General features: G+C 43.8%; 1 protein-coding gene across 2 annotated transcripts in view; it reads right to left on the bottom strand.

The window, feature by feature from the left end:
* SLC26A9 (solute carrier family 26 member 9) overlaps positions 1-23,138 on the bottom strand; it is a 56,965-nt gene extending 33,827 nt beyond the window's left edge. The window contains exons 1-2 of one of the 2 annotated variants that reach the window (XM_083444324.1): positions 23,022-23,138; positions 198-339 (exon numbers count right to left, since the gene is read on the bottom strand). In XM_083444324.1, coding sequence (XP_083300450.1) covers positions 198-322 — 125 coding nt within the window. In that variant the 5' untranslated portion in view covers positions 323-339; positions 23,022-23,138. Of the gene's footprint in view, positions 1-197; positions 439-23,021 lie in introns of those variants that run through there. The other variant, XM_083444323.1, reaches the window with a different exon arrangement.
* Between the last annotated feature and the right edge of the window lie 1,551 nt (positions 23,139-24,689).

Below are 24,689 nucleotides of genomic sequence, written 5' to 3'. Positions count from 1 at the left end.
TCAATAATGGAATCAGCAATCTCTCATTCAAAGTTTCAATTGGACTGCCCACCACCACAAATCTAGACAGCATGTGGACATTTTTATTTTATTTATTTTTCTTTCATAAAATGTATATAGGGCTTGATTGTTAAAAAACAAACAAACAAAAAACACCTCAAAGTGGTTACAACACTAATGTATGGCTTTCAACATACCTGAAAAGATTCTTTATTTTCTCCCCAAGTGGGTAACTTCTAGTTTTTCTCTCAAACTCTTCATCAAAGTAGTTGCTAGAATAAGCTGGACGGTTGATGATGTAACGTGGCCGTGCTTCGTTCATCTTTGCGCCACTAAACCCTTCACCCAGAAATGAAATGTAAGGAAGCTGGAGTGAGAAGTGAGCATCACCAATGGAAGGTCCTTTAATAAGGCAGGCAGTTCCTCTTATCCTCATCCCAATAAGCCTGCCTTTCAAATTTCCTTCCCAAGTCCCGCCCCTTTCCCCTCCCCTTCCTGCAGAAGGAAAGATGGTGCTCTTCTGGAGGCATCAATGCCTCGTGGCAGGCTGCGTGAGATTTTAGTAATCAGCTACTTTATAATGATGCAGGAGTTGGCACAAGTTCAGGAAACCTACATGTGGCCAAGTGTCAGGCAGTTGCAGGCTGTGATCACAGCTCTTGCCTCTGTATTGTTATTTAGCCTTGGGCCGGTCACTTAGGAATTGTCTGCCATGAAGAAAATGAGGTTAGGAATTTCTGAATCAGCACCCTCATTCAAAGATGCATTGTGTTGTGGTAAAAGTTCACCCACATTCTAGAAATCTCTTGAAGTTTCTGCTACAGTGCCTTGTGGATCCTTGACCTCTTTAGCATCTTGTAGTTTCACCTATGTTATGTATACATTTGGAACTTTTGCCCCGAGTGCTTCTATAGCTGTGATCTATAGCTCAGCAAATACACTGTAGAACGAAGGACAACTCAGAAATGTAACAATTTGACCTATTTTAATTATAATAATGCCAACCATTCCTGTTCAACCAGTCCTACGCAGTATCAAGGTGTTTCTAGAGGCAGGTAATAAATAAACTCCTTGAGGTGCAGGCCTTAGTATAAACAAAACTATCAAAGGAAGGGGAAAGAGCACTTTTGCAAGATGATAAGTCTGGGGGTGGGGTGGAAGAATATGAAGAAATAGAACAAGGATGTGGATCATTATTTTAGTACTGTATTGCACTTAAGCACTTAGCTGTTGATCAAGTGTGCAAATGAACAGAAAATGAATCATCATAAAAGACAGACAGAGATTATGAAGCAATTGCGGGTGTTGTTACATGGTTCTTTTATTTAGAGCGCATTAAGCCCAGGAGGAAAATCCATCAAGATAGTGATAATGCATCAGGTTATAATTGTTTTGATCTGATAACTAAATACGAGCAAAAAAACAAATTCAAATAATGCCATTTCAGACTTGAAAATGTTGTTAATTTTTGGAACTGAAATGTACCACATTTTAAAATAACCCTCAGTTATTTTGCTGCTTGCATTGTAAAACTTTTTAAAACACTGCATTCATTGATCTCAGCGAAACAGCAACACAAAAACAAAACATGGCCAATTTTCCCCCAAGTAAAATAAATATTAAAGAACATAACGTAAAAATAGCTGAAAAGGAAATATATAATTTATAATAATAATAATTTATTATTTATACCCCACCCATCTGGCTGGGTTTCCCCAGCCACTCTGGGCGGCTTCCTACAAGAGATTAAAAATACATGGGATTGCTCATCATTTCAGAGTCCCCAAAAAGGTGTCAGATCAACTTAGAATATTTACGTGAGTTAACCAGTTTGACATATATCTTTGAAGATCTACATGTATTCAAGGTCCATCTGGGCAATTGTAAAAAGAAATAGTAACTTAAGTGAATCTTGTGAAACTCCATTTCAGTGAGATGATCTGAGTGTGAGAGAACCAAACCGCATATATGATTCTATCTGGTTCCAGCCTCATGATAATGGATTTCTACTCTGTGTGGGCAGGAGGGAGGAAATATGTGGCTTTGGAGTGATCCATCATAGGAATAGGCAATCTAGTTGACTTTGGTACTGTGAGCCTGCATCCCAGGCTCACAATGGCATTTATTTTTCAGCATTCATGCTTAGGGTCTCACTGCATGACTCTCATTGATGGAGAACATTTTTTTTTTTGTCTATCCAAAACTCTGGGCTCACTTGGATGAAAGACTTCACCTTATGACCCTTTTCTAAATTGTTTTTTTTAAAAAACTAGCTGCCAGGTATATGTAAAGTTCCTCATATAAGCTGGTAGTTAATAGCAGGTGGCCTCTTGCACCCCACCCTGAGACCGCCTAAGGGAAGCAGAGGGTGAGAAAGGGGCAGCAGAGGTTGCCAGGGGGGGAGACAAGTTTCTGCTAAAACTTTATAAAATGGGTAAGTAATCATTTCTGTCAATAGAGGAATTTTGCCCTTGTCACTCATTTCAGAATTCACACCGCAGATCCTTTCTCATGAGAATGTAACAAAGGGTTACTCATGGATCAGGCCCACTTGCTGGGCTCCACGTCTCCGCCTGGAGCATGCGTAAAAGGCTCCTGGATTTAGAAGAGGCTGCAGCTGCCCTGGAATGCAGAGGTCCAAAGGGAGGACAAAAATCAGATCAAGCTGGTCCTCTACTTAGAAACATAGGAGACTCAATCAGACCATTGGCTCATCTAGCTCAGAACTGTCTACACTGACTAACAATAGCTCTCTAGGGGTCCAGATACAAAGTATTTCCCAATCTTTACTGGATATGCTGGGGACTGAACCCAGGAACTTCCACATGCAGAGCATGTGCTCTTTCCATTGAGCTACTGTGCTTGACCACTATGTCTTCCAGTCCAGACACAATTCAAGATGCTCGTTTTAAATTGCAGGTCCTTCAATACTTTTGGGTCCCATATACAGTGGTACCTCAGGTTACATACGCTTCAGGTTACATACGCTTCAGGTTACAGACCCCGCTAACCTAGAAATATTACCTCGGGTTAAGAACTTTTGCTTCAGGATGAGAACAGAAATCGTGCGGTGGCAGAGGGAGGCCCCATTAGCTAAAGTGGTGCTTCAGGTTAAGAACAGTTTCAGGTTAAGAACAGACCTTCAGAACAAATTAAGTACTTAACCTGAGGTACCACTGTATCTAAAAGTGAACTTGCCAGATAGGTCGTGGGTGCATTTTAAAAGTGTGGTATTGTGCTCTTTTAAAGCACAGAAGTTGCCTAACCCTGTTTGATAACCCAGATTGTTAACTATCATCTGTGCAAGCTACAAGGTGCTCTGGGCTATGCAAATGTTACACAAACCTGTCTTGCGGTTCTATGCTTTGAGCCTTCCAACTTTATTTGCTGGACCAGTGGCCTTAAGTCGGAGGGAAAAGGAAGTGGAGTGGTTAGGCCTGACTCTGTTATGTTCGCGTGAAAAGAATGATGTTAGGTCTGCCAGAAAAGGAGTCCCTCCCCACTTCAAGCATTGCCCTACTAATATGCTTTCTGAAGTTGAGAAGGAACTATTGGCTGGTTATATAATGGAGAGGCAAAGCAATGAAATGGATAGTGCTTTTGGTTTGGGTCAGAGGCAACTGGGTTCAGATCTCTGATCATCTGTGATGTTTCATGGGTGGTCTTGAGCAAATCACTATCTCTTAACCCAGGGTTAGGCCCATGTGGGCCTATCCAGATGTTGTTAGACTATAACTCCCAGCATCTCTGACTATGGGTCATGCTGGGGAGGACTGATATGAGTCACTGCTTTAACATCAGATGGGTGCCATGTTGTCCAACCCTAATCTCACAGGGTGGTGGGGATGTAAAATGCAGTAGCCTCCATGTGCACCATACTGAGCTCCCCAGGCAAAGGGTCGGGTGGAAACGCAATAAACAAATCGGCCCCAGCTTGGGAAATTTTATTTGATTTCCATTTGAATATTTGCTACAGCTTCAAGGAGTGATAGTTTCCGCACTTGATCAATCCTCGTTCCCTCCCCTGGAGTCATGATGCGAACCTCCCAAATTGCAACTGTCTTGTTTGAGTGCAATACACTCTTTGCTGGCGCTCTAGCTGGGTAATTTGCACATATGCCCTGAGAGATAGATGTTGAACCTTTAGCGCAAATATATGCATTGCCTCACGAGAGGAGATGTGCTATTTCCCACTTCAAGGTATTATGTATTTATTTAATGCATTTATATCCCACGCTTTTCTCCGAGGAGCTCAAAGGTGGCATGTGTGGTTCTTCCATTCCTCAATCCACCCCCACAACAACCCTGAGAGGTAGGTTAAGAAACCAAAGTATTTTGTTAGGAAAATGCCATACTTCCCTCCTCACTCCCACGTAACACACCAAGTCCAGCAGTGAATGCAGTGGCACTTGGTTGTTGAACGGCTTGGCTCCCCAAAAAATTGGCTCCTGAATGCCGCAAACCTGGAAGTAAGTGTTCTGGTTTGCAAACTTTTTTGGAAGCCAAACATCAGACGCAGCTTACGCAGCTTCTGATTGAGTGCAGGAAGCTCCTCCAGCCAATCGGAAGCCACGCCTTGGTTTTCAAACGGTTCCGAGAGTCGAACAGACTCCCAAAATGGATTAAGTTTGACAACCAAGGGACCACTGTACAGTGTGAAATGTAAGCCTGCATGTGTCAATGGGATAACTCGTCTCCATCATGCTCTCACTGTTTGTAACTTTTAAACATGTGCTACATGGACTTACCCAGGATATTTTGCTGCCTGAGGCCCTAACAAATGAAAGTTGCTTCTACCCTGGGGATGGGATAGTACCCTCTACTCACACCTGAGCAGTAGGTTAGCTCACAGGGTGCAGGGTGGGCTGAATGATACACACAGCTCTATCCTCCAACAGAAAGCAACAGCCAGGGGAGTTAAGGAGGAATGGTCAGCACTGTCCCCAGCAACCACTGCCTCAGTCTGCCAGATACTGGGGTTCTGAGCCATAGAAGGCTTTGTAAAGGTAAAGGTAAAGGTACCCGTGCCCGTACGGGCCAGTCTTGACAGACTCTAGGGTTGTGCGCCCATCTCACTCAAAGAGGCCGGGGGCCAGCGCTGTCCGAAGACACTTCCGGGTCACGTGGCCAGCGTGACATCGCTGCTCTGGCGAGCCAGAGCCGCACACGGAAACACCGTTTACCTTCCCACTAGTAAGCGGTCCCTATTTATCTACTTGTACCCAGGGGTGCTTTCGAACTGCTAGGTTGGCAGGCGCTGGGACCGAACAGTGGGAGCGCACCCCACCGCGGGGATTCGAACCGCCGACCTTTCGATCGGCAAGCCCTAGGCACTGAGGCTTTAACCCACAGCGCCACCCGCGTTTATAGGTTATAGGCTTTATAGGTTAAAACAATACTTTGAATTGTGCCTGAAAACATTTAGCCAGTGCAATTGTGCCAAGACTGGTGTTATGTGTCCAGACTGTTCATTCCCAAGGTCAGATGCTTGCCAGTGGCATTGCACACCAGTTTCAAAACTGTCCTCAAAGGCACCCCCACACAGAGCCGTCTTTCCCATAGGGCTTAGTGGTTCGTTGCGCCAGGGCGCTGGCCTCTCAGGGGCACCCCAGCGAGTGGGGGAGCTGCGTGGCTTTGCTATGAGCTTGCATGTTCAAGTGGAGTGCAGTCCCATGTAGAACAGGCTGTAAATGACTTATCCAGTCAGAGAAACCATTCACCAACAACACCTCACTCTTGTTTAGACTGAGCTTCAATTTATTGGCTCCCATAGCAATAGTAGGTGAGGACTGCCCTGAAAAAAATGTTTTATGTGTTCCTTTTCCAAGCAGTTACCAGGATGGTGGCCTATACTTGTTCCCTCTTAAGATGTAACCTTGCCTGGGGATGAAGCTTTGATTATTGTAACAGTGCCTGGTAGAGCAGAGCAGGAAGTAATGGATGCCTCAGAGAGGTGACTCTGCTGAGGAATATAGGTCAGCTAGCTAAATAATTATCCCAATGGAAACAGAGTCAGGAAATCAGCACAACAATCAAATCCAACATGTCATGGAAACTTTAATGATCCCAAGCAGGTTGGAGATGCCAGTTTTTTAAAGGCCAATTCCTAGCCACACTGACTGGAAAGCTGGGCTGAAAAATTCCTGAACATCCTAGACACTAACCAGTAGGAATGAGTCATTTAAGTACTAGTTAAATATGACAATCACTACCAACATTTCCTGTGAGGTGATATTACTATTATGGTTTTCTTCACCTTTGTTATCCTACCTATGGAGCTCATGGAGGTCACTGCTGAGGATCTAATAGTATATTGCGGGGGGGGGGGGGAGAGATAGTACATATGATAGAACACAAGGTTTGTGAGGCCCAAGATCCAATCCCTAACATCACCGATTAAGGTATCTTAAGTAGTAAAGCCAGTTAAGATCTCAGCTTTAGACCCTGGGGAACATCAATCAGAGTCGACAACAGTGGTGCCTTCTGAGGCATTTTGCTAGAGACTACTTCTGTCAATCACAGAACACTACTGCCTGGTGGAAGGATAAAAGAAGCAGTAGCAGAGCCACTATTCAGATACCAAGTGGGTAGCAGGGTTCAGCATAGATGTTGGCCCATGCTGGATGCAGCTACCAATCAGCAGTTGTGCATCTGCATGATGCTGAGTTAACACTCCTTCTATTTCTCCTCTGGCTCTTTCTGGTGTTCACTGGAAAGGGTTCCAGGTCCCAGAACCATATGGTGGTGCTTGGCAGCATAAAATGGTAGTCTCCACTGAACTACCCCATTCCATTGAGCTGTCCTCATTCCATTGAGCCATCACTGACAAAAATAACTTGGCTAGATAGACCAGTGGTCTAAATCAAGTATACCAACAAGCACAAAACAATCCCACCACAGCGGCACAAATCCAACTCAATGGTGTAACGTTGGAAAGTGTCAATCACTTCTCCTACCTGGACAGTTATCTTTCGACAAGGACCAACACTGATGCCGAAATCGAGCATTGCCTGAGCTCTGCGAGTACAGCTTTCTCTCAATTGAAGCGCAGAGTATTTGAGCACCAGGACATTCGAGGGAAACCAAAATGCTTGTTTACAAAGCTATTGTACTATGAACCTTACTGTATGCTTGTGAAACATGGACCACTTATAAATGCCATCTCCAACTCCTCAAAAGATTCCATCAACAGTGTCTCCGAAAAGTTTTAGATATCACTTGGGAAGATGGACGAACTAATGCCAGTGTACTGGAAGAAGCAAAGATCACCAGTGTCAAAGCAATGATTCTTCAACATCAACTTCACTGGATGTTGCTCGGATGCCTGATCATCTTCCAAAGCAACTACTCTATTCCAAACTTAAAAATGGAAAGTGTAATGCTGGTAGTCAACAAAAGAGATATAAAGCAGGTGTCAGCAAGGTTTATCTTGCCTGGGCTGGATCGGTCCCACAGAGATCCCTCTGTGGGCCGGATTGTGCATGTGTGTCAGCACACGCACCCATGATTTTTGGCATCTGCGCGTGTGCAGATGAGATTTCCGGCCGTGGAAGCAAGTGCCTGCGCTGCGCCAGTTTAATGCAGCGTGCGAGCGGGCAGCTTGGTTCGGAGGCGGCTTGTGGGCCGGTCAAACGATCTCCATGGGCCGCTTCTGGCCCATGGGCCTTAGGTTGCTGACCCCTGGTATAAAGACTCTCTCAAGACAAATCTTTAAAAAGTAGTATAAACATTGACAATTGGGAGACACTGGCCTGCAAATGCTCCAATTGGAGAACAGCATTTACTGAAGGTGTCATGGCCTTTGAAGACACTCGAACGCAGGACAAAAGGGAAAAATGTTTTAAGAGGAAAGCATGCTTGGCAAACCCTCACCATGATCAACTCCCGCCCGGAAACCAATGTCCCCACTGTGGAAGGATGTGTGGATCCAGAATTGGCCTCCACAGTCACTTACAGACTCACTGTTAAGACCGTGTTCATGGAAGACAATCTTACTCGGCAATGAGCGATCGCCAAAGATTCATTGATAGCGTGATAAAAGATATCTGATGTCATGTCATTACATGGCAAGTTTCTCCTTAGTAGGGATGGGAGAGAAATTGGATTCAGTTCATATTTAAAGGTAAATCTACTTCAAATGTACTTCCTGAAACAATACACAAGCAATGTAATTCTCCAGTCAAGTAATGTGTACGAAAATGCACATACAGGAGTAAAATGTGCAAAACAATCCAATATTAGTGAAAATGACATACAGAAATGCATTATATTAGGGTACATTGGGTAAATTTAACAGTTCCACTAGTGTAAGGAATTTGAGCTGCGCTTGGACAAATGCAGTTTCTCCATCCTTTCTTTACAGCTTGATCCCTGCTACACCAAAGAAAATGTGACTAAACTCAGTGTGACTTCTTCCCAAGTTGGTGCACATGAATTTGCAGCCTTAGATTCCCAGATTTTCAAAGCTTGATTCAGAAACTTCATCAAGGATATGGTCAGGAATTGAACTCTGATGAAAGTGTATTTCTCCCCTCTCCATCTGACACACAGGCACCCTCTCCGGTTTCTTATTCCAGTATTTATTTCAACTTTCTGAACAGCATGCTGTGGTTTTATTGTTACAGGCTTGGGTGTGTTGAGCCTTTTCTCTTTATATCTTTCCTGCTGAGCGAAAGTGCTAGCAGACACTCTCACAAATCAGGAACAAAGCAAGGAGGGTTGAGGGAAGGCAAGAGTCAGAAGGACAAAAGAAGTCCCATGATTAAAATTCCACCTAAAACAAACAGGCCAATGATGTCAACATCAGCAAGAGTCAAGTTTTTGAGATGGCGTTATCGATGGCCTTGCCCTAGATCAAACACAAGTGGAAACTTTTCTGATTTCAGAACTCAAGAGCTGAGAGCCTTAGAAAAGAAGGCACGAGGCAGAAGGCAAAAGCAACTCTTGAGACCTTTTCAGGTGTGGAGACGTGTAACACATAGCGGGGAGGTGGCATCGCGGTGGCAGCCTTCTGCCCCAGCTACTACACTTTCATTTCAGATTTCAAAATGAATGTGCACAGGTAGGAGGCAGAATTGTTTGCCATGTTGCTGCCTCTCTGCCTATGTGTGTCCATTTCTCCATAGTGCCATCTGAAAAGGGCTCTGGTTGTGAGCCGAAGAAGTCCAACAGAGACTCTGAACATTAGAATGAAAGGTTTTTGTGGCACAAGCAGGGAAACTCAGGCCTGGGGGCCAAATGTGGCCTTCAAGGCCTGTCTCCCCAGACGGTATCCTCTCATTGGCCACATCCCTTACTGGCGCTGCTTCACACACTCCCTGAGTGTTAATGCCTCATACTGGACAAGCTAGTCTAGTGTACAAAGGGAAGATTTACGTTCATTGCTCTGCCCATTCTTGCCTCTGGCTCTCCTCACCACTTGCACGCGAGCCTTGGAAGGTTGCCCAGAATGGAATGTGGCTGAAAAGGGGTCAATCACCTTTGCACCATGGTGACAAAGAACTATGCAATTATTTCTCAGAAATGGGCCATAACAAAAGAGATAAGCCTTTCCTATTGTGCCAGGGACACTGCGGGAAATTAATATGGTTGTGTTTTGCACATGGCCATCAATGTACCTGCACAGGCCTTCCCTGGTGCCAACAGGCTCCCTTCTGCTGAAATTAGTCTTGAAGTAAGCATTCTAGTGTAGCCAACAGAACACATCGCAATTCTTGCTTTATTGTGGAGTGTGTGGGGTGCCCACCGCAGTTTCTCAGGCTTGCAAATGTGGCCATGGGCCAAGAGAGGTGGGTGACCCCTGCTTTAAGAGGAAAGCCAGAATGCCTTAGCACAGGGGTTGCCAGCCATAATAGTAACAACAGCAACAACAACATAATATTAATTTGATAGTAAAATAACATTGCTCAATTTCAACAAAATCTGTAGAGCTGCATTCTTATACCAGTCATATATAAGAAGAAAGTTGAGCAAGGACACTGTCAAATAATTGAATCATTGAATACAGTGCCAAGACTTCAACTACCCATGACATAGCCTTTCCATAAGTAAGCATGAGTGGCTAGAGGTCTAACATTAACGTCACTTCCATTTACATAGCTGATATGTGGAGACCATACCTTATCAAAACGACTGTGCTTAGTTTTGCCTCTAACAACCCTTCTGCGTTGTGTTATATCCTGTGGTGAGTTTGAGAATGAAATCTGATATTTGGAAAGAGACAGATCCCAGACTTTCCCTTTCCATCCCATCAGAGATGGACCTTTGAGGTCTTTCCAAGGGAAGGTGGTCTCTAAATGGACAGAGGTAAACAACATGGCACTTAGGTCCTTATGTATAAGGGTGCCAGTGAGGGAGAGGGTTAGAATGTCATCTAGTGACAGTAGGGCGTGGGCAGGGTTTGGGTCCAATGATTTAACTATAATATTAGAAACAACATCAAAAATGCTTTGCCAAAACCTAGTAGGCTCATCACATGCATGAGGCTCCCTCTCTTGTTACAGCTTCACCAACACTGGAAAGAGAGCTTTGAGTAAATAAACTGTAGGGCAGTACATCAACCCATCAGCTTCTCAGCCAGGATCTGTGTCATCAATACTTTTAAGCATTTGGAATTGAGGGGGGGGGGGGGAGAGAGAGGTGATGTAGGCACCAGCCCTTCTGGTCACTGCCCTCCCAACACTCCCAAGATCAGCCCCTATCGCTGGTGCCAATAGAAGCACTTGGGCCTGCAAAATTTCCCCAGAGGTTGGAACAATCCTGGCCCAATAAGAAGGGACAAATTTCAGTAACATTGCACAAGTTATTACCCTTATAATGTAAGTTAGCTGCCCTGACATTTTCCTGTGTATTGTAAAAACAAATAGTTTAGTTTGGGAATGAGACCTGGTTTGTGCTTATGGTCTCAACCTATACAGACTCAGCCAGCCAGTGCTCTGAACGGAGTTTTGACTGCTGTTGCTCCCCATTGCTGGTCTATGGATGGAGGAAATGGACCATCAAGGGCACTTTACTCCATGGTCTGCTCAAAACTAGAACCGGCCCTGAATAGCAGACTCCTCCTATATCCAGGTGAGGCTCATAGATGCTCATGCAGGACCTACCGACTTGATTGGATGTATATTTGCTGCAGATGGGGATGCACAGCTAGGACAACTAGTTGTTGTGTGCAACTCATTGTCTGTAATTAGAGCTCAACTTTCATAGAGTTTAGGATCAGATCATGAAAGCTGAGCTATCTGGAAAACCAAGTCTTGAGAAGAGCAAGGGAATAACTTGTAAAGCATTAAGAGAGAGTATAGAGATAACAGGTAAAAGATGGTCCCTCATCTCTGCTAGTAATAAGGAGCAGGAAGAGGGTAGGATTTCTAGGAAACTTGGTACTATTTCTCCTGGAGAAAACTTTGATTAAACATGGAGGTCCTTGATCTCAAACTGGGATTATGCTTAAAAATACATACTAACTAAATGGAAGTGAAATGTGAGCCTCTCTTTCAGTTATTACTTAAAAGTGGGGGAAAGAGGCTTTGTGTTTGACCATGAATGAGGCACTTCATACGCAAAATTCAGGGGGGAAAGATCAGGTGAGTGTAAACTGGAGATTAAACAGACTCAAATACAGCATATTGGACATATTACGATCATGAAGGACAGTGTACCTCACCACAGCATGTGCATTTGTTCTGGGGCTCATAGTGGGGGGAAAGCAGTGACCTTTGATAGTGTCAAATATTGTTGCACAGAATTTGAAGAAATGACCCTATGATGATGTTCCTCACAAGGCAACCTTTTAGTCCTCTGCTTTTCTACCTTGATTCCCATGGAGAGCCCTTTCTAGCTCTATGTGCTGAGTTGCAATAATTACTGCATGCTGATTTCTAGGTTAAGCAACGTGGTTAAGGGATCACTACTTAGTTTTAGGGAATCTTGGGAATTGTGCCCAGAATTGTTTGGAATGAAAGAACAGCAAAACTCAAGTTAAATGACAGCAGACAGCAGTTATCAACTGTCACCTTCCTGAATGCCAGCAAGGGGTTACAGGCTAGGAAAGATGATGATGATGATTTATGGAATTTATATACTGTCCTATACCCCGGGGGTCTCAGGGTGGTTCACAGAATAAAATCAAGATATAAAACCACAAAATACCTAATAAAAATAAAAACAACCCATTACCCCCCCCCGCAAACAAAAACAAAAAACACATTTTAAAATGGCATAGGATGTAAATCAGATCACCGCCCAAAGGCGTGGTTGAAAAGGAACATTTTTGCCTGGTGCCTAAAGGTGTATAATGAAGGCGCCAGGCGAACTTCCCTGGGGAGAGCATTCCACAGATGGGGAGCCACTGCAGAGAAGGCCCGTTCTCGTGTGCCTCCCTCCGGACCTCTCGAGGAGGAGGCACACGAAGGAGGGCCTCAGAAGATGATCTCAGGGTTCGGGTAGGTTCATATGGAAAGGGACGGTCCTTGAGGCATTGTGGTCCTGAGCTGTTTAAGGGTGTATAGGTCAAAACCAGCACTTTGAATTGGGCCTGGTAACTAATTGGTCAGACCAGGATTGGTGTAATATGCTCAAATCGTCTTGCCCTGGTGAGCAACCTGGCTCCTGAATTGAGCACCAGCTGAAGTTTCCAAGGGGAAGGGTTAGGTAAGAAAGGAGATCAAAGTTCAAATTTTCAGAATTGCACATCACAGTTAGGCAGGACACTCTATGGCTGCAAGATGTTCAATTCAGCCTCAAAAGAGGGTGAGGCAGAGGTAGTTAAATTGATTCTGCAGTCTGTCACAGTGCCCATAAAACTCTATGAGAATAAATTAGCTAGTATAGACAACAGGAGAATGTAGAGATACACAAGTTAATAGCTGAAGTGTTTTACTTCAGGAGGATAGAACAGGTGAAGTACTATTAATGTCATACGCCTTCAGAATGCAAAACTTATGCAGCACTGCAGAACCATATAATCGTATGTGTGATGTAAATGAATCATGAGCATTTTGAAAGAAGCATGTTGGGAGGCAGGAGAAGTATTTGCATTCTAGATCTTGTGCCTCAGGAGACAATGGCTGCAATCCTAGGCAGATTTAATGCCCCAATTAACGCAGTGGGACTCATTGTAAGTAAACATTCACAGGACCAATCTGTCTGTACTCAAGCTTTTCTCTGAAACTAGGAGGCAAATCAATCCATAATTTCAGATCTACAATCCTTTAACAATCCCCAGCACTAAAAGTCATCTGAGACAAAGGGCATTTTCACACAAGATCATTCAGTCCTGTTTTGCATTTTCTGGGACCATTATGCAACTCTAAGATCTACACTGAACATTTGATTTCTCAATGGCATTCTTCTACAGTCTGCTCTACTTTCCATTCCAATCATGTTCATGTACACAAGAAACTCAGGGGCGCTTTTAGTGTCTTGTACAGCTACATCCTGCAGGGTAAGGCTACATGCCTGCTCAAATTTCCCACTGCCTTGCTAGTATAATTGTTGAACCCTCCACATCCTGTACAGGCGCGAGCCACATTTTACGGGGGGGAAATGAAAGTCACATTGACGTTCCTGGCTGGTACTGACTAATCATAACTTTGGCAGGCCATAATTTGACCTGTTCAGATAACTTGGCGCACACAGTCTGCTGAGCAGGCAGTTGATGGGCAACTTCCAGTCCCCTGCTGTCCCTTCTTAGGATTATTTAATATATACTTGGCCCAGGCAGCCCTTCAGATAGAGGACTGCATTCCGCAAAACAGAACACATGGCCACCCGTTCCCACCCCTTCACTTTTACTTCATGGACCTGGGTCTGAATGAGTGCAGATTCTTGACCATCTCTTTCATGCTTTAGGCAAGAACTGGGATATTTTTTTAAATAACAAACACCTGGCATTCTTAACAAGCCAATTGCTTATTTGATGCCTTTGATTGAGCCCTTTTAGTAAATAAATAACTCTAATAATTTGCTGCAGGCAATACTATAGGTATGTGGGTTTCTTTGAGGCATCTTGTTGGTCACAGAGGACGCTGGACTAGATGGGCCTTTGATCTGATCCTGTGGAGTTCCCCATCCCTCTTGTAAAGGTGACTGACACGGCACACATACTTTGAGCATATAAGAAAAACACCATACAAATGCCTAAACAACAACAACTATAGTGTGTCATGTCAGTTGTTCAAATGTTAGGGTTTTGCCAGCTTCCATGTATGTAATAACAGACCATGCCTTTTTGTCCCTGATTTATGGACTATGGATTAAGCTATCACGAGCTCTGAATGAACAATCACTAATGGGAATTTCAGTCCCCACTCCAATTATAAGCACACACTCCAGGGGCCCCCAAGCCCCCATCCCTCTGCTACTCATTAGGATCCATTTTGTTCAGGAGCAATTAATTGGTATTGGATGCTCTTGAGTGCAAGAAGTAATTCTCTTGTATCTCCCTGGAGCAAGTGGTGTTATTTTAATTAATGACTCTTCCAATGGCAGAATTCGGCAAGATGGAGGCATCAAGCAACATAACCTGATCTGGGCAATCCTACTCAGTTCCTGGAGAAGTGCCAGTCATAAACATGTACTAGCTTCAGAGCCAGAGACCATAAACCCCTGACTGCTAGTTGCTGGGAATCACAAGTGCACAGGGGTGTGTGTGTGTGCTTAGGTCCTGCTTGCAGACTTCACATAGACACCTGGTTGGTCACTTGAGAGAATGGCCAGGATTCTTCAGGGACATTGTTAATATGCTCTGCCCCATGCTGCTGCTTTCTAGTGCCATCTAGAGGTCTCAGTCAGCATCAGGAAGCATTGTGCTAGGCTCTGTACAATATGAGGTAGTTAAGGAGCTTGAAATGTCATGGCCTCTTTTGACAAGCCCATGCCTTTTGTACCAGAGTGCAAGGTGTGGGAGGAAGGAGTAGATGTTCAAATGAGGTGCTAATTGATGGCACACAGATTTCAGGTTGTGATATGTTTAGGTTGACTGGGTGGTAGTGTTTTTCTCGTGGGCCAAAATGGCTACCTTTACTTTTTGTTTGACTTGGAAAACACCACATTTAGCTCGATACAGCAGCAGGATCTTAGCCTAGAGCAGGTTTCCTCAACCTCAGCCCTCCAGATGTTTTTGGCCTACAACTTCCATGATTCCTAGCTAGCAGGACCAGTGGTCAGGGATGATGGGAATTGTAGTCTCAAAACATCTGGAGGGCTGAGGTTGAGGAAGCCTAGCCTAGAGGAAGCGGATCTTCTGTTACCTGAATCTGGGACTTTATTCTCTGAGGGGACATTCCCTCCAACTGCTTGGTAAGCCATTTGGCTTCTATTTACTCTTTTAAAAACAATCTAGCACAACCACCTCAATTTAAGCTCTACCATTGTTAATATAAATACTGCCTAGTTTCTTTTTATTTCTGCTCTTCACCTACCAACAAACCTGTGTGTTTCACCTAAAAATGGAGTCAGACCTGAATAACAGCTGCTTTGTGCATTTCCAGTTATGGGGAATCTGCCATTATGGGTTTCTCCTCCCCAAGGGCCCTGGGTGCATCCTGAGAGCACCTGAAGGAACCTTTGAGAAATGTCCTCTGCCTCCTCTCACACTCCCATCTTAAGACTCTAACCAGATGGAGACACGAATGCCTTGCATGAATATCATCAGCCAACCTTTTTTCACCCTTCCTTGTGTTGCTTACACTCAGTTCTGGAGAATATGATGGATATTTTGTGACATTTTTGTTGACCTCATAAAGGTATATGGATTTTTTTTTTCTTATGGGCCAATAACATTACTTTTTTGGGGTATATACAGATATAGTTAGAAAATATGCAGATAAAACAACAATAGCAATGAAATTTAAAATGGTATTATAAAAAAGCAGCAAGCGACAAAGTAATTCTCCCTCTCTCTCTGAGAGAGTTAGGAAAAAATATATAAAGGTGTGTTTTCCCATTTTAATTTTCCTTTCTCTATCCTCTGCATGCCTTTTAAAATGCTCTTAAATTCCCCTCCCAAAGTAATATACCAAAATAAAGCTCCCTGTTTTTCACCAACCCTCTTGACTCTCTAGCTGAATGTCAATGTTTTCTTTTGCTTAAATTAAATATTTGGGAGCATTTCTAGATGATTTTCATAGGCAGATGGTCCTTTAAAGTGAAAGAAGTAGCCAGCAGCCATTCACAGGCCCTGCACTCTTCACTGCTGCTGAGCCTGTGCCAATGTTTAATGTACCACTTCACATAAGTTTCAAACCAAACTAACTACGCACTTGGCAATCAGAATGAGGACTCTAGGCACCTGGCAGCTACTACAAGCAAAGAGCCTGAAGCAATTGAGTTAAAATAGAGACGCTTATTCCTTCCCACCTTCTGGAGTCCAAGACTATGAACTTCTTCATACAACCTGAGATTTCATTCGTTGTGTAGAAAATTTGCCTGTGCCAAAGTAAAAATTCTTGGGACTTTTCAAATTATTGGATCAGTGGATGCCCTTTATTCCTAACTCTTATCTGGAGAGATTCGTTCCAGCTTTGTATTCTTCCAGATACAGGGTTCAAAAACCATCTTTTCTGCTGAATTTTCAGTGGCTGGTGGGTTAACTCACATTTATGGTGTTTTATGATATTTATGTAATCTGTGATAATTATTTTAAAGATTTTGGTTATTCTGTGTTATGCTTGTATTCTTTGTTTGTTTGTTTGTAAATTGTCCCATGACCATTTTTGGTGAAGGCCGGTATAAAAATCTAATAAATAAACTAGAACACACACACACACACACACACGAATGATGTGGAACCTAGAGAGCATATCTACTTTATATCAAGTCATTCTTTTGGCTTATCTATCCCAATATTATCTATGCTGACTGGCAGAAGAAACTAGCAGGGCTTTTCCACAGCCCCCTTGGGCTGAGATCCTCTGGATCAGGGATGGGGACCCCATCCAGATGCTGCTGGCCTCCAGCTCCAACCAACCCCACCCAGAATAGCCTATGTGATCAGAGACTGTGGGAATTGCAATCCAACAGCAACCTGTAGGGCCCCATGCTCCCCATCCCTGCTTTGAAAGAAGAAGGCAGGTGTTGAACCCGGAACTTTACTCATTTCACTTGACAATATCTCACTTTCCCTCCAAGGAGCTCAGATGAGATCTCCCCCGCATTTTATCGCCAGCCTGAGTGATAGCGCCTGGCCCAAAGTCACACACTGAGCTTCATGGCCAAGCAGAGATTTGAATCTGGGTCTGCCCCGTTCACGTCCATCACTCTTACCACTATGCCACACAGTCTGCCAGTGGTCAATATCAGAGCTAGAAGCCCTTCGAATAAAGGGAACGCCAAGTATTCCCTTCACTTTTGAGTTAAGCACATCCACTCACGCAAAAAGAGAGATGGAAGTCTCAAGGTGCACAGAAAAGCAAAGCGTGTTTTAAAGATATTCTTCATCAGGAACACTTAGATACGCCACACTGTGCCCTCTGCCATGCTTTGTGACCAACTGAAGCTTGCAATTAATTTCTAATTTTGTGTGGGCACCGTCTCATAAGCAATTCCCAATTTTCTGGACTATGTCCAGATAACTGTAATTTAAAAAAACAGGAGACTGTTCCAACAATTGAAGTGGTTTTTTAAAAAATGAGTAAAATAGATTATGTCTAATGAAGGTCCCAAACCAGGAACAAAAGGGAAAAGGAAAGAAAGCACCAATACTGGGTTGAAGGGAAGAGTTAAGAGACTTTGTAACAAAACGAATGGCCATTATTGATGCGACAGTATTGTACACTTGCTTGCTGCTGAGGAAGAATATATTCCAAGCACTTTGGACCATTAAATCCTTATTTTTGTTCACCTTTGAAACACCGGCCATATTCACACCATCCCCTTAAAGCACATTTATACCACTTTCCCTAAAGAATCCTGGGAACCATCATTTACCTCTCAGAGAATTATGATTTGAAGCATCCATAACAAACTACAATTCCCAGGATTGGGGGGTGGGTGCAGCCATGAGATCAAAGTGGTATAAGAGTGCTTTAAATTAACACTACAGATGTAACTGCCGTGTTTCCTTTTTCATATGATGCTGATCCTCTTTTTCTTTTCTTTTTAAAATAAGCACTCAGTGCCGAACTATTCTCAGACCCGAATCAATAGTTTACATCACATCATCCCAATCTAGCAAAAGTCCCAATGAAACCATTGCAAACATTAGTCATGATGTGAGTTCAGGTTCCATCCTAACTTTGTCATTCTTGTGGCACTGAAACCCTGTCAACAACAGTGCATGCATCATAGAGAAAGGGCACAGGAGGCACCCAAGAGAGGTAACAGAAAGGAGACGGGACAGAGAAACCATCCCAGTGCGCCCTGATTGGGTGTCAACAGGGAAGGGGCGTGTACATAGGTGCTGCAATTTACTAGCCAAATAACTGATCACAGGTTTCTAGTTGTTTTCAATGGAACTTAGTCATACAACTAACTTCAGGTGAATCGGGGCTTAGGTACAGTGGATCTTTCAAAATGCTTGCCACCTCTGCTTCCTTATGGACAAAGCCTTTTCATGGTTTTACCTGGGGTGCCAGTTTAGATTTCAACACAGAGAAACAAAGAGGTTCTATGGAAAGAAGATATTCAGTAAGGCTGAATTCATTATTTTTGCATGTTGCGGATTACCTGCCAGGGAAGCAGTGTATTATAAGGGCTTGTGCTTACTTTTTGAGGCTTCATAATAACAAAAATGCCCATTACTTCCTAGGCAAGGGCTGTAGATCAGTGATGGAACACTTGCTTTGTGTTCAGAAGGTCCAGGTTTAATCCCTGGCGTCTCCAGGCTGGGGTGGGAAAGGTCTGGAGGGCAGCTGCCAGTTGGTGGATAACTAGGTGGACCATTGACATGACTCTGTTCAAGGCAGCTTCCTTTTAAAACAGCAACCAAAGCCTTTTTCATTGTTATGCATACTTTGTCTATAAGTTCATTCAACTATAAATAGCTGCCTTAGTCAGGCCTGGCATCAGTTGTTCTGGTGCCAACACCCAGCAGGGCCCACCAACACTGATGCCAACTCTGTGTCAGCCTCAGCACCAGTATTACCAAGCTTCCACCTTAAATTTCCCACAATGCTCCAGAGGGATGCCATGTCAGGTCATTGTGGGTGATTAAAATGGCTGCTGATTTGCAGCCACCTGCCACAGATCAGAGCACTGCCACCACCACCATAGATAAGCTCAGGGTATGGGGGAGGTCAAATCCAGAGGTCAAATCACATATAGTCATAATAAGGTACACGTTTGACAGAAGCAGACAAACAAGCAAGGGGAAACCCTGATCTCCCTAAATGCTATCTCAGAATTTTGGAGGACGAGTGACAAACGAAATAATGTTTTCAGTCCAAGGGATCCTGAATGTATTTGGAAGTAAATCCAGAGACTTCCTTCCTAGTGAATATTTAGAACTGTGGGCTGAAAAGAAAGAGGGCTGGTTGATAACATTTCCTTGAACTAGTTGAACTAGTTATCACTTGCTTGCCAAATGTTTCCCTGACATTCCGACTGCTATTGGCCTTTGAAAAAAAGCACAGGGCCAATGAAACGTCTTAGGGAATTAGAAAGTTTGCAGACTGAGGCATTCCTTTTGCACCTGAGAACACTCTTATGCAGACTGCCTGCTGGGAGCTCTAATGCAAACTCTCCTTCCTGCTCTCCCCCTCCCTCCTCACTGCTGGAGTACGAAGCATTAGAGAACAACAAACATGTTCAGGTCATCTACTCTGTCCGCCCATGAGACTGTTTCGTCACTTGGATAGGCTTAACCCCAGGGCAGGAGTGGGGAACCTCAGTCCCAGGGGCTGAATGGAAACTTCCAGGTCTCTGTAGCTGTCCCTTGCGGCTCCCCTTTGGCCACACTCCCCAGACATCTCCCATCTCCCCAGTACTTTTGCCTGACTGGAAAGTGTCCTTGAACTGGGATAAAACCTCTTGCTTGTCTGGATACAGAGGCGTGGGGACAAAAGCCTCTGACTTTTGCAGAGATGGAACGTAGCCTGTTATGCACAGGTAGGTTTCCCACCTGTTGCTCTGCCCATGTTCGATTCTGGCCACATGCACTACTGCCTTGTGGCCCCTAGAAGCTTTCCTGTGAGGAAATGTGGCCCTCAGGCTGAAAAGGTTCTTTAATCCTGCCCAGGGGCATCGCTATTGCAGCAGCATCTCCTCACATTCCCTGCTTCCTATCAACAACCAAACATCTTATAATGAAATTGTCTCCATCCAAAACTCAATGACAATGTAGACAATCTGAAACTCCCCATGTTTTGCTCAAGTCGGTTAAGACTATATAATTTCAGCCCCAAACATATATTTCCCACCCCCTTCAAGTTATTTTGTTAGAAAATGTAACAATATTTATAATTTAAATGCATGTAAGTATCTGTATGGCAATCATAAACCGTAACACTTAAAAAAAAAATTAAATACAGCAGCCTAATTATCACAGTGCCATATCTGAAGATGCTTTACTTTTCCAGTGTTCGGTAAATTAAAACCAAATTCGCACAAACTTATTGCAAAAGCTTGTGTTGTTTATCGCATTTATATCATGAGATAGTTTAGGCATTACAGCGTATTCACATATTTCATTTTCCTATTCAGAAATAGAGAGAATAGACTGCTGTCCCATAGTTAGCATAACCCGTTGATATAATATGTGTTTCATTCTAGCAGAGATGGAAACTGAATGTGACCTACACAGGCCAAATTAGTGAAAATGCAAAATGTGATTGAGTGGTTTGAGGTATAGTTGCTTTTGAATCCTCTGTGTACATACTGATGGTATCACTGCATGCTTTGATCTCAGTTGACCACACCGCAAAACATGGCTGCGTTACTGCTTTATGCCACCACCACCCTCTTGTCCAGGTCATTCATTCAGCTCCTACATCACTTTTAAACAAACATGCTAATCAGGTAGTGCTTGTTGCGCACATCTCACAGCTTGTGCAAACACTATGTTCTTCTGGCATGTGCATATATATGGTAGTTTGTGCCAGGAGAAGAAAAGTAGTTGAAGAGGAGTTTCCTTGGGGAAATGGTCCTCCACTCCTATGCCGCAGTCCCAAATTTAATTTGCAACTGCTGTTTGTAAGAGTTTCTAGACAGTGGCGTAGCGTGGGTTGTCAGCACCTGGGGCAAGGCAAGTAATTTGCGCCCCCCCCCCCGCTACGCCACTGTCCCTCCCCCAGATAGTCCCTCGCTCTCTCTCTGCACCGCACCGCACGCCTGGCACCCTCCCCTCCACAGTGGGCGGCGACCTGGCGGCTCGGATCGGATTCGCACAGCCAGCACTGCAGTGAGAGAGAGTGAGTGAGCCAGGTAGGGGCAGAGAGCTGCGAGTGCGAGCGCCCCCCCCCCAGATGTTGCGGCCGGTGCGGCCGGCCCCCCCTGCACCCCCCACGCTACGCCACTGTTTCTAGAAGCAGGAATGTATTCACACATCTCTTTCCTACTCACATCTTGCTTGAGTCTTAGGACTTCTTTGGATGTAAAGCATTAGCATATGGGTTGGAATTCCTCCCTTTGGGTTCTGTGTCTTATCTGAAGGTAGGGGGAAAGACACATTCTCTCCCTGTATTAAGAGAATACACACCATGCTCCTTTAGATAAACCCAGAAATGTGGGGTGGCAAAGCCCAAATCACTTGTAGTTCCTCTCTCGCTACTCCTTTTGAGCTCTTTGCTCTTCATTAAAGCCAGGAAAGTAGCAAGCTGCCACTGCAATTACAGCAGAGAGAGGCTACAATTACTCTCCAGTTGAGTAGGAAATTGTTTCTACCTACTTCTTAGGAACAGGCTTGCCACTACCTAGAGATAAATGGCAGAAATTGCCTCCTGGAACAGCAGCCGCAAGATGAAACACCACCAGTGCACAAGCCCTTGGTAAATTAGAAGTAAATTACAGCGACCTATAGGTTGATATTACAAGGGATACAACCCAGTGTCCCCAATCTAGAGAAGAACAAACTCAGCAGAAAGTTGTTGCAGCTGAGAATCCCCCTTCCCAGAAACAGCACTGTACGTTTATTGGTGCCTATCGTGTGTGTGTGTGTGTAGACAAAAAGAGTAACTAGACTTTCTCCACCACTTGCATGCACACATACATTTATTACAACACTCTTTGTGCAAACAGAAAGGTGGTCCAGTTGTGGATCTAAATTGTTGAATCAGAGCAAATGAACAAATGAGACACCAAGGGTTCTGACCAGCTGATAATCTCTTCTCTGCCCTTGCAGTCTGGCACCTGCTAGCACAACAGCCAAGTTTCTGACAACTCCCATTTTCTCCAAACCTAAGAATGTGCAGAGCTACAATATCTCTTTTTCTTTTATGTGGGGAAAAGCAGAAGCACGGGTTCATTTAAAAGTCACACTCAAAACCTACATATCTGCTTATCTGTGGCAGGTAAAAGCTTTGACCTTGGAACTTCCAAGTCTCAAACGGTCACCCTCAAATGAAGAAAGGATCCCTCTTCCTCATTAATATGTGTATGGATATAAAAATTGTTCCCTCTCTGGGGGTTTTCTCCTGACCTCTCTTCCTCTTCAGTGCTCAAGCTGTAAAAGAATTTGGAAGCAAGGACCTGTTATTTGAAATGCTTAGGTATAAAAACCCAGGGCTTTTTGTTGAGCGGAGTTGACTGATCACAATTTAGGAATACACCCCTCTGCCATCAGGCAAATTTTCAGGGTGCTCACTGGATAGAAAGGACTTTGCTTCTATAAGACTGAACTTTCACACACATGCATCTTGCCATATTTTCCTTCCTAAATCATTGCTGAGCAATTCCTGGGTAAATCTGCATTGTAAAAAGAAGGAAACGGTTGTGTGTGTTTTTTTTAAATAAATAAATAAGATCTCATAATATTTAAGTTCACACCCAGTGGTATTTGTAAGCTCAGGAGTGCAAAATCTCCCTCTTCACCCCCCCTCCCTATGCCCACCTTGAACAAAGAGCACAATTGTGTTGGGAATAAGGCTTACCTTCGCTCTGAAGGAGAGGAGAAAGGGACTGATTCTGGGAGGTGAGTGAGCTGCAGAAAGTGACAGGAGGCAGAAAGCTTCTCTCAAGGAAAGAGCTCTGTGCTCAGCAGAGCCCAGTGAGTCATATATATAAGTGACTTCAGTCAAGGGCTGAGCTTCGAGTCTGATTGGCTTGCTGGGAAGCGAATGTTAGCAGGTAGCAAAGCCCATGAGATAGGAAAAGGAGATAAGCAGCTTTTTTGTGCGTATGTTATGTGTATATGCCTCCCCCTCCCCACACTCCCCTCTTTAGAATCAGGTTTGTTTGATCCCTTTGACATAGCTGGCCACTCCTAGACAATACATCACATTCAGTGTCCAGCAGGGACCCCTCCACTCCCAATGTTTGGACTTTTGGAGGGTTGCTTTTGTTGACCTGTTCTATGGTTTCATGATGGACCGGACAGTGTCTCCAGCCTGCCTTTGTGTCTTCTTGATGGCTTCTCCACATCAGCAAAGGACAATGAGACTCATTGTACCAGCTCTTGAACTCCCACAAGTTGGGCTTTGAAGATGGGATGTTCAGGGGAGAGCACTTCCTTTCTTACTTCCAGGTTTAAAAAAGGATGAGATGAAAGAGATGGAAAGAAAACAAAGAGAAGACCTCCTCAAAAGTGGCAATTAATTCTACATCCTCTGCATTGAGCTATGAAAAAGAGATGTAGTCAATTTTTACTGTGATGCACATACACAGATCACTCAAGGCCATCTCTTCTAATGAGCTCACTTGAGCATCAAAATAAAGGCAACTTACATCTTTTAAATATGCAGTTTCTTCTTTGTCTGTTTTGGTCCTTGTGTATGGCCGAAGTGAGAAGTGTTAAGGAATAAGAACTGTCATTTTGAAAAATCTTGCAGAGTGACCACTCAAGCTCCTGCTGCTTATGGAGAAAACCTCTCTGCCTTGTATAGTGATCACTTTACGGCACCATAATGTTGATGGGCCAAATATGTGTCCAATGACAAGTCATGCTTTTATAAAGCTTATTAAAACATTTTGCAATAGATGGTGATAGGCAAGCCACCCAGGACCCTCCAGGCTGGTGTTTTATTGCGAGGGAATCTGCAACGAGTTTTTGCCACAATAACAGTGAATTTGTGGTGGATTTATTCTGCTTTAGTTCGTGCCACAATGTTTGGCCAATGCTACCACATTATTGCTGTCTGGAGAAGTTGTGGCGCAACAAAATCGGAACAAAAACAAACGAGAACATTTGTGGTATAGAAATTTACAGGATAAGCAGGATTTTACAGGATATGCACTGATTGGAAATGAAACAGTGTGGCAGCCCCAAAATCCTTGCAGGTGCAAACAGTACTAAAAGCAGGATTGTGGATGACTCCTCTGATAGTATCGTGAGCCAAAAAAAAAAAAAATCATTATAAATGTACAATAAAAAGAACATTGGGAGGAACACTCCATTTTTGTTTTTGTTTTCCTCTAATTTGAGACCAGTCCACCATAGTTCTTTTCAGGCCATTTGGAAGGGTAATGCTTTTAAATTTTGACTTTTGGAGATGGCCCTTAGGCACACACAAAAAGCATAAGCCATCAATCACCCTTGGTGTAACACATTCTAATGATCATTCAGAAATTCACAGCATTCCTATAGCCATTTGGAAGGAACC

Source organism: Podarcis tiliguerta, assembly GCF_965153285.1.
Source record: "Podarcis tiliguerta genome assembly, chromosome: 6".
Classification (NCBI taxonomy): Eukaryota; Metazoa; Chordata; class Lepidosauria; order Squamata; family Lacertidae; genus Podarcis; species Podarcis tiliguerta.
Note: the sequence above shows the minus strand (reverse complement) of the source record. Positions and strands in the feature narration are given on the sequence as shown.